Source organism: Micropterus dolomieu, linkage group LG13 (assembly GCF_021292245.1).
Source record: "Micropterus dolomieu isolate WLL.071019.BEF.003 ecotype Adirondacks linkage group LG13, ASM2129224v1, whole genome shotgun sequence".
Lineage (NCBI taxonomy): Eukaryota > Metazoa > Chordata > Actinopteri > Centrarchiformes > Centrarchidae > Micropterus > Micropterus dolomieu.
The window spans coordinates 30,295,769-30,305,684 of record NC_060162.1 but is presented as its reverse complement, the minus strand read 5'-3'; the positions used below and the strand labels follow the sequence as shown (position 1 = coordinate 30,305,684).

The following is a 9,916-nucleotide window of genomic DNA, read 5'->3' as shown; positions in this document are numbered from 1 at the left end:
CAATGTCAATTACTTAAATAGTCTATTCAGCTTTATGCATGATGTGCCTTACCAGAAAGAGAATTTTTTCCCGTCTGATGGAAACAAGTTTCACTGGGACATATATTGTTTCTGTGAAATGTAGAAATGACAGATGTTTAAAGTTTTGATACTGACTGTTCAATTAAGAAAACTTGAATTGTAATAATGGAGTTGTATTCGTATTTTTGAGGACTACGATCTGAAAATTTTGTACATTTTAAGTTAACTAGTAGTTTTGTTGAGTGAGTTTCCATTAGTATCTGAATCTAGCACAATTAATTGTTTTAATTTTCCCCAGAGTATAAATTGTGCACAATTACATTTACTGAGTAAAGAATTAGTCAATGGAATAAAATTTTAATAAGCACCAGTGAATCAATGTAATTTAGTATGCAGAAATTAAAGGTTTTAAAAAATGAAAATTTATTCTTACCACTAATTTTGACGTAATAAGTTTCCACAAATATTTTGAGTATTCTGAAATTATTCGGGTTTACAGTGTAGGTTCCCGGTTCAAATCCCATTCATGAACAAATCCATTTTTGGCAGGGGATAATGGCACACCATCCTTTCTTGGTGTTTCGTTGATAGGCCCAAGACACTTCCAGAGGGCTCAGTGGTGACACGTGGTGTCCCACTGACTACAGTCCTATCCATAAATGTATAAAAAAAATTAATAATATATGTATTCAAAACCCCATGTGTAGGATTTGTCCATTTCTGACTCTGGTGACAAAGTATTAAAAAAAGAAACTGGGGCAGACATGTACGCCTCACGAGCAACTAGGGGGTTAAGTATCTTGATCAAGAACACAATGATGGATGGTTCACAGTAGGATTCAAACCCGGGTCTCTCCCACTAGAGGCATATATCTTATCCACTATATCATCACCACCCCACGAACACTGAAATTAATTCGCTCAAAGTAACAAAGTAATGCTGTTGTTTTAAATTTCAGTTTTAGTTTTAAATTTCAGTTTTAATTTTGCATTCTACAGGCCTATTCAATTCAAGTAACATTTTGTGAACTTTGTTATATATTGTATAGTAATGTTGTATATAAGAATGTGTTAAACAATTCTTATATACAACATGTATACTGCTAATAAATAACTAGTTGCCTTTTCATGATGCCCCTAGCTCCATGCCTTCCCAAAAAGGACCACAATGGAAATAAGCCATCTGGCTTTATTGTGTTTTCATCCTTTTGATGGTATTTGTAGTTGGGACATCTCTTGCTGGAGGCGCCCTTTTGTATTTACTTTGATCAATAAAGAAGTTCAACACTCCTCAACCAATTTTACTCAGATTGTTTAACAACAATTTAAACAATTTAAAAGGTGCCATCATCACATAAAAATTCGACATGGGCTTCAAATGTTACACATTCATAAAATAAACTGAATTCTCTATTGCTTTGGTGTAATAGAAAACACAGAAGTTCTGACATCACAATTCCCTTTCAGAGCGGAACAACAAATTGTGCAAAAACACAATGGGTGTAGAGATTTTTCCACAGAACTGTAAGTGTTCACATGGCTTTGCTTATGTACAATATTGCAGTGGTTACTGTGAACAGCTAATTGGTGTCATGGTGGTGACAATTTCAAGTTTCCAGAGATAGTCTGTAGTAGATGTCCAACAGAAAACTAATTTTCTGCAGTAGAGGCATCAGGAACATACACACTTACTAAAAAGACACAGCTCCACAAATTGTTGTACACCCATTATCACTGTAAAAAGATGCACCAATATGGTTTTCTAAAGCCAACATATTTCCAACCACTTTGCCAACAATTACCAATAAACAGATGCAAAACAGTACTGTTGTTCATGGGAACTCTTACCCTCCATTGGTTTTGTGGATGCTATTGCAGGAGTGTTTTCAGACGTTTCAACAGATGTTTTCTTATCCCCTACCATGTAAACTGGTCACTACTGTTACCAGCATGAATTAATGCTGACTAAATTTGCCATTCTCTGGTCAAGCTACTTGCCACATTTAAAACTTATGGACTGATGGATAGTAAGGAGTCTATCTTAACACAATATGCTTAATATGCCATACGTACTTAATGTACATATATGCAATACGTAAAGAGTTGTCATTATTTATCCAGTCCATACTGGTGATTGTCCTTGTGTGACTTGAAGTTCAGCTGAAGCAAAAAATCTGCAGTCTATGTTACACAGATTGGAAATGGATTCTCTCCCTCACCCTTACAGTGTAGTCACTTTAGGCAGGGATCATTTTAGGGCATCCTGGTGACCTTGTCTAAGGAGCTGACAATGTAATCCTAAAGTTCCTGGTTCGTGTCCAGTCGGGGGACATTGCTACATGTCATTCATCCTCTCTCTATCTCACTCTGACACCTCTCTAATAATAATGATAATAATGCTAGCTATCAAGACAAGGCATGTTAGGAAAAAATACTTTAATTTTTTTTTTTTTTAAAAAGACATCACTTTAGCACCAGTATGGACAGAGGGAATGATAACAGCAACCAAGGACTATTTAAATGTACATAAGGCATGTGAGTATTGTATTAAGATGGACTTTAATAAAACAGTTGACACAGTTGTATGTAGTGCCATAACAGGAATAAAATCTGACAAAACCTCCACTAACACAACTCCTCATAGATAAATGAAAAAACTATTAATGGGCTGATTAAAGTGGTGCATTTTAAAGATGATGCAGTGTGTGATATGTGCTTTAATCAGCTGTAAGTTGATATATCAATGCATCTCTGACCAGTAAAAACACACAACACTGTCAATAATAGGTTCACCAATTATTGCTAAATTTATATAAGTCACATGTTTAAACCCCAACAACCTCATTACAATGTGTACACATAACGTTTCTTCAAAACATTATGTGTACAGGTGAAGGTAAAACCCCCAGTTAATAATATAACAAGATTCTCAGGCTGCCTTCTTAATTGCTTTTAAAATGAGTAGAAAGATTTCAAACAAGAAATAGCACCTAAATTCCCAAAGGGGTGAAAGATGCCTAAAAAAGGCCTTCCACTGTGCTTTCATTTCTTTTTTCGGGTAAACATGCGCTCCCCTCGCAGGGTGAGGTGCTGCAGTTGGTGCTGTAACACCTCAGTGTCTGGTGACTCTTTGATACTTATTTTGTCCAGGTTAAGGTATTCCAGAGACTTGGAGTGGGTCGTCTTCCCTTTAAGCAGACAGAGGGGTAGTGGAGCATGCAGACCTCTCCCAGACTCCCCATGGGCCAGTGATCGGAGGAAGGTATCACTCGAGCTGGGCATACGCCTTCGTTTCCGCCCGTTGGCAGCAGGAATATCGTAGGGTTGGTAGTAGCGACTTTTGCTTTTTAAGACTCGTGAAGATCGGTGGATACCCAAGTCCACAGACTTTGGGACAGTGCTCTGGACAGAACTGGATATAGCCTCTGATACAGAACCCCTCTCTGGAGTTCCTTCTGACCACTTGTGGGCAATCTTGAGCAGCTCCTCACCAGTGGTGAAGCCCACCAGATAGTTTGAGTCCATGTGGAGTATCTGGTATCCTGCAACAGTACCTCGGATGGGTGAACATGGAGTGCTGGCACAGCGAGGTCTCTCTGCTTCTGGTGTCAGTGTAGCTTTGATCTCAGCTGCAGGAAGAATGGAGACATGTGCCCTAGGCACTCCACTGATATCCATTTCCATCCTTACAGACATAACCTGACTGATGAAAGGTAGAGAAAAAAAACAGCACTTAAGTCACTCTTGTATCCAGGATCAAGACAGCAGTTACACCAAACACAAACACTCAGGGGCCATATTCACTAAATATCTTAAGGCACTCCTAAATGGCTGGGTCAGTCCTTACTTAAACACTGATCCAACAGTAAGTCACAAAGCATCAAAACAACTGAACAGGTGTACCTAATAGTGTAAGTATGAGCAGTAGTGCAGGAGTAGTTATTTTGAAGTTGGCAAGACAACACACAGTAGGATCTGGAAAAGATCATATATCATTATAAGCCAAGATTATGAACTTTAATTTGCCACTGCAGAAAAAATAACAATGCATCAAAGTCAATGTTGCTGCCAATCATTGACTCATCCCAGCCCCTGATAATAATAATAATAATAATATAATAATAAAATACTCCTTGACTTGTATTTTATAGAAATTATTTTGTTTTTTGTACAATAAAAAAACAATGGCATTTGATATGTATATTTTAGTCTGAAGTAGCTTAAAAAGACTGACTCGTTTAAAGTGGAAAAAAATATTAATTTATGATATTTCTACAGCAGTTTTTGGGAAGGAGACATTTTTTATCACGAGGGACAAATACGTTTTTGTTTTTTTTTTAAAGGAACTCTTAGAGGAAAATAGGAACAACCCCAGGTTTCTTTTCAGCACTGTAGCCAGGCTGACAGAGAGTCACAGCTCTATTGAGCCAAGTTTTCTCATAGCTCTCAGTAGTTACGACTTCATGAGCTTCTTTAATGATAAAATTCTAGCTATTAGAAACAAAATTCACCAAGACCTGCCTTTAAATAGCACCGACTTATCTCTTAACTCAGGAACCTTAAAAACAGCTGTAAAACCAGATATATGTTTAGACTGTTTTGCTTCCCTCAATCTTTACCAACTAACTTCAATAATTTCTTCATCTAAACCATCAACCTGCCTCTTAGACCCCATCCCGACTAGGCTGCTTAAAGATGTTTTACCCTTAGTCAGCACTCCTCTACTAGATATGAACAATCCGTCTTTATTAACAGTCTACAGCCCCCTCCAAAAGTATTGGAACAGTAAGGCAAATTCCTTTGTTTTTGTTGTTCACTGAAGACATTTGGCTTCAAGATCAAAAGATGAGTATGAGACAAGAGTTCAGAAAATAAACTAATCCTGTCAGTTTCTCTCTTTACAAAGACAAGTCCTACCTGAAGAGAGGTTATGAAGTCTTCATGTTACACCTTACGAGAACCACATACAACATTTATCTATTAACTGGGTCGGACTTGATGAATTTAGCGCAAGGATACACATGTGACAACATCAGGTTTTCAAAATAAGGCGTCTATACACTAAGGAAACAAGATTTTGTGTATTATATAATACCCATCCATCCATCCATCCATCCATCCATCGTCAACCGCTTATCCTGTGTACAGGGTCGCAGGGGGCTGGAGCCAATCCCAGTTGACATCGGGCGAAAGGCGGGGTACCTGGACAAGTCGCCAGTCCATCGCAGGGCCACACAGACAAACAACCACTCACACTCACACCTAAGGTGCGAGTTTTCTGAGTTGAGGAGCTCCGCAAGTGGCGGTGGTGGAAGCCTGCCACAGAGCCCTCTGGTCCCACTGTCACACAGACCACTGCAGCAACAACGGCAGAAAACACAGCTGGAACTGTCTATAAATTCTGAGGAATGTTGAAACGTTTTAACTTAAATAAAGAGAAAGCTGTGTGGGTCACTGGTGTGTGTGTCACATTGAACATTACAGTTACAGCTGTGTGTGTTGTTGCTATGACGACCAGCTACATTTGAGGGGTACTATCTGCAATGGAAAACGGAGCATGGCCAAAACTGAGTCGAGTCGAGTTGAGCTGGTACTGGTAATGGGAAAACGGCATTAGTTATGCTGCTATAGGCCTAAAGTGCCAGGGGACTTCCCATGATGCACTGAGCTCCTCTCTACTCCTCTTTCTCTCCCTCTGTATACAACCTCAGCCTATTTATTATTGAGACTTACTACCTCGTGATGGAGCATTTCTATTTTAACCTGCACAGCTTTTCTAGCATTTACTGTACTGGTTTAGTGGACCAGGAAACTCACAGACCAATTACATGTGCTCCAATCGTCTCATGTGACGCTGCTCAGCCAATCAAATCTGTGCATTCCGATGCTTGCGAGTCGAGTCCGCAAGATTCACCAGAGACGTTTTGGAAACACACACAAATTGAGGAGACGAAAGGGGAAAGAGATTTCATGTGGCTTTTAATCAAGAATGTACAGATTTTTACATGTACATTTGTCCCATGGGCAGTTCAGAACCAGAATATCTCAAGGTCTCCAATGCTAGCTGGCAGGACAAACTACAGCTCACGTTTCTCACTGAACAAGAGAAAGTAACATTAGGAGTGGTGGCTCTGTAAGAGGGAATGAAAGAGAAGAGGAGGCATTACAGCTGTTTATTTGTTATGATGTGTTGAGTGTTTATTATAAAATTGGTTAAGACTGCACTTCATCACTTCAAGCTACAATTTTTATTTCATTTTTTTTTTTAATTAGGCACTTTATTTTAGTTTACTTAAATTTAGAATTTATTATTAGAGTACTTATTTATTATCCCTCCATGTGAAAACTAATTAAATATAAATATACATATAATTAAATATAAACTAAATATTATTTGATTTGACAGTCCATAAAAACATATGTTGATACAACTATACATTATGGTTCTGAATGATAACGCAAGTTAGTCGTTTGATGTTCCGGACCTTTGCTTCAGGAAATTTTCTCTAACTGGACCTCTTTGAATTCTAATTGAATACCCCTGCTATAGTTTAAGGGCTCATTACGACGTTAGCGCTCCTCCACTGATATTAGCTTTGTGGCTAATTTAGCAACGGACGGCGTTAGCTGCTGTAACCTTACATGATTTCAGAGAATATTTAGAAGTGATGAACTAGTGACAAATGCGGACCGTTCACTAGAACAGCCACACTGTTTCAGAATAAATCTACAGTTCTGTCTGTCAGCAGCGCAACTTCCAACACCCAACTACTGTAACATTAACCTGCTGTGAGCTGCTGCAAGTCATGAATATTTTCAGGAGAAGAGAAGTGATTGGGTCTGTTTTTATTATAATTATTCAAGTCATGTAATTAACGTGACAAAAGACCGACTCACAGCTAACACAGCCCTCTCCGTGTTTGGTACATGCTGCAGTAAGGTCCGGTAAACTCCGGTCAGCTAATTTTTTTCTTCTGTGGTTTTTGTGGCGAGGCAGTGTTGTTAACAGGGGAGCTGCAGCACGCCCTCTGGTGGGCAAACTATGCAACACCGATGACATGAGTGAAGGATCTGACTTTTTGTTTCTTTTTAAATTGTCATATATCTGCCATTATAAACGGCCGATGCCGATTAAATGCAATTATCGGCCAATAATATCGTCTGGCCGATAAATCGGTTGGGCTCTAGTCAGAGTTACAGAGAAGGAGGAAGTGCTGCAACCAATGGCCAGAGACATGCCTTTCAGTGCTGCCACATATGAATGCATGTGCAGTATCTCACAAAAGGGACATATCTGATGATATCTTTTCACTATAATATTGACAACCAAAAACCCATATCGTTCAGGCTCTAATAAGAAGACTGCCAAGACCCTGAAACTGAGCTGCAGCACAGTGGCTAAGACCATACAGCAGTTCAACAGGACAGGTTCCACTCAGAACAGGCCTCGCCATTGCTGACCAAAGAAGTTGAGTGCACGTGCTCAGCATCATATCCACAGGTTGTCTTTGGGAAACAGACGTGCTGCCAGCATTGCTGCAGAGGTTGAAGGGGTTGGGGGGTCAGCCTGTCAGTGCTCAGACCATACGCCGCACACTGCATCAAAATGGTCTGCATGGCTGTCGTCCAAGAAGAAAGCCGCTTCTAAAGATGATGCACAAGAAAGCCTGCAAACAGTTTGCTGAAGACAAGCAGACTAAGGACATGGATTACTGGATGTCCTGTGGTCTGATGAGACCAAGATAAACTTATTTGGTTCAGATGGTGTCAAGCGTGTGTGGCAGCAACCAGGTGAGGAATACAAAGACAAGTGTGTCTTGCCTACAGTCAAGCATGGTGGTGGGAGTGTCATGGTCTGGGGCTGCATGAGTGCTGCCAGCACTGGGGAGCTCATTGAGGGAACCATGAATGCCAACATGTACTGTGACATACTGAAGCAGAGCATGATCCCATCCCTTCGGAGACTGGGCTGCAGGGAAGTATTCAAACACGATAATGACCCCAAACACACCTCCAAGACGACCACTGCCTTGCTAAAGAAGCTGAGGGTAAAGGTGATGGACTGGCCAAGCATGTCTCCAGACCTAAACCCTATTGAGCATCTGTGGGGGGTTCTCAAACGGAAGGTGGAGGAGCGCAAGGTCTCAAACATCCACCCACTCCCTGATGACGTCATGGGGGAGCGGAAGAGGACTCCAGTAGCAACCTGTGAAGCTCTGGTGAACTCCATGCCCAAGAGGGTTAAGGCAGTATGTAGGCCACACAAAATATTGACAATTTGGACATTTTCACTTAGGGGTATACTCACTTTTGTTGCCAGCGGTTTAGACTTTAAGGGCTGTGTGATGTGTTATTTTGAGGGGACAGCAAATTTATACTGTTAAACAAGCTGTCCACTCACTACTTTACATTGTAGCAAAGTGTTGTCACATGAAAAGATATAATCAAATACAAAAATGTGAGGGGTGTACTCACTTTTGTGGGATACTGTTTTTCGCCTTGCAAATAGGATCTGGGATGACATTAAGTGAGTACCTGTCAGGAGCAGGGGAGATTTGTTGCATGTCAGTTTGGGACTCTGGTCCAGGTCACAGAGTTGTCATGCCAAACTGCTATTTCTGGAGAACGTGTGACCTTATATAGAGCCTCTAGAGCAGGGGTTCTTAACCTTTCTGGCAGTCCAACCCCTTTTTTTTGTGTGTGTCTATAAGCATTCTCACAAAGGGGGGTCCCGATCCTCAGGTTAAAAACCACTGCTCTGCAGGGACAGCACAGTTTCAGCCCCAATTGTGTGTTCACATACAACGTGAAGCGAGCATTTTGTGCGGCTTCATTACATACAAAGTCAATGCAAAGATACGAATGTGAATTCACTCCAGGCTGTGCGGAAGATGCGTTAAATTTTTCAACTTGAGTGAGAAATTCACGACGCTATGTTGTGAAAGTCTATCAGTGGTGAGATTGTCCAGATGTCCCCGATGGAGGAAGTGAGGTACGTGGACGTTTGTGTATCAGAAGAAATCAAAATAGAGGAAGGCCAATTGTAGCTGTGTGCAGACACCCGGAGCTCTGAAACAACGTTGTAGGTCAGCGAGGAAGCTGGTTTATTTGGTAAGTTGTACTATGAACCAAGTTAGCACCAGAATTAGCAATTCTACCGCACATACACAGCACGGGATATTCATACGGCAACGTTTTTGTCGATGGATAAATAATTGTTTTGTGTCTCAGAAGACAGATTTATTTTCACAGCATGCAGTAACTGATGAAGTTCATGTTAAATGTTAAAATACAGTGGGTACGGAAAGTATTCAGACCCCTTTAAATTTTTCACTCTTTGTTTCATTGCAGCCATTTTCCAAAAATCAAAAAAGTTCATTTTATTTCTCAGTAATGTACACTCAGCACCCCATCTTGACAGAAAAAAACAGAAATGTAGAAATTGTTGCAAATTTATTAAAAAAGAAAAACTGAAATATCACATGGTCATAAGTATTCAGACCCTTTGCCGTGACACTCATATTTAACTCAGGTGCTGTCTATTTCTTCTGATCATCCTTGAGATGGTTCTACACCTTCATTTGAGTCCAGCTGTGTTTGATTATACTGATTGGACTTGATTAGGAAAGCCACACACCTGTCTATATAAGACCTTACAGCTCACAGTGCATGTCAGAGCAAATGAGAATCATGAGGTCAAAGGAACTGCCTGAAGAGCTCAGAGACAGAATTGTGGCAAGGCACAGCTCTGGCCAAGGTTACAAAAAAATTTCTGCTGCACTTAAGGTTCCTAAGAGCACAGTGGCCTCCATAATCCTCAAATGGAAGACGTTTGGGACGACCAGAACCCTTCCTAGAGCTGGCCGTCCGGCCAAACTGAGCTATCGGGGGAGAA

The 9,916-nt window shown here is 40.4% G+C and overlaps 1 protein-coding gene across 4 annotated transcripts in view; it reads right to left on the bottom strand.

The window, feature by feature from the left end:
- Positions 1-1,307: 1,307 nt before the first annotated feature.
- Positions 1,308-9,916, bottom strand: part of macir (macrophage immunometabolism regulator) — a 14,039-nt gene continuing 5,430 nt past the window's right edge. The window contains exons 2-3 of one of the 4 annotated variants that reach the window (XM_046067905.1): positions 8,497-8,556; positions 1,308-3,724 (exon numbers count right to left, since the gene is read on the bottom strand). In XM_046067905.1, the coding sequence (XP_045923861.1) occupies positions 3,064-3,717 (654 nt within the window). In that variant the 5' untranslated portion in view covers positions 3,718-3,724; positions 8,497-8,556 and the 3' untranslated portion in view covers positions 1,308-3,063. Of the gene's footprint in view, positions 3,725-3,924; positions 3,997-8,496; positions 8,557-9,916 lie in introns of those variants that run through there. The other 3 variants (XM_046067906.1, XM_046067904.1, XM_046067907.1) reach the window with 3 other exon arrangements.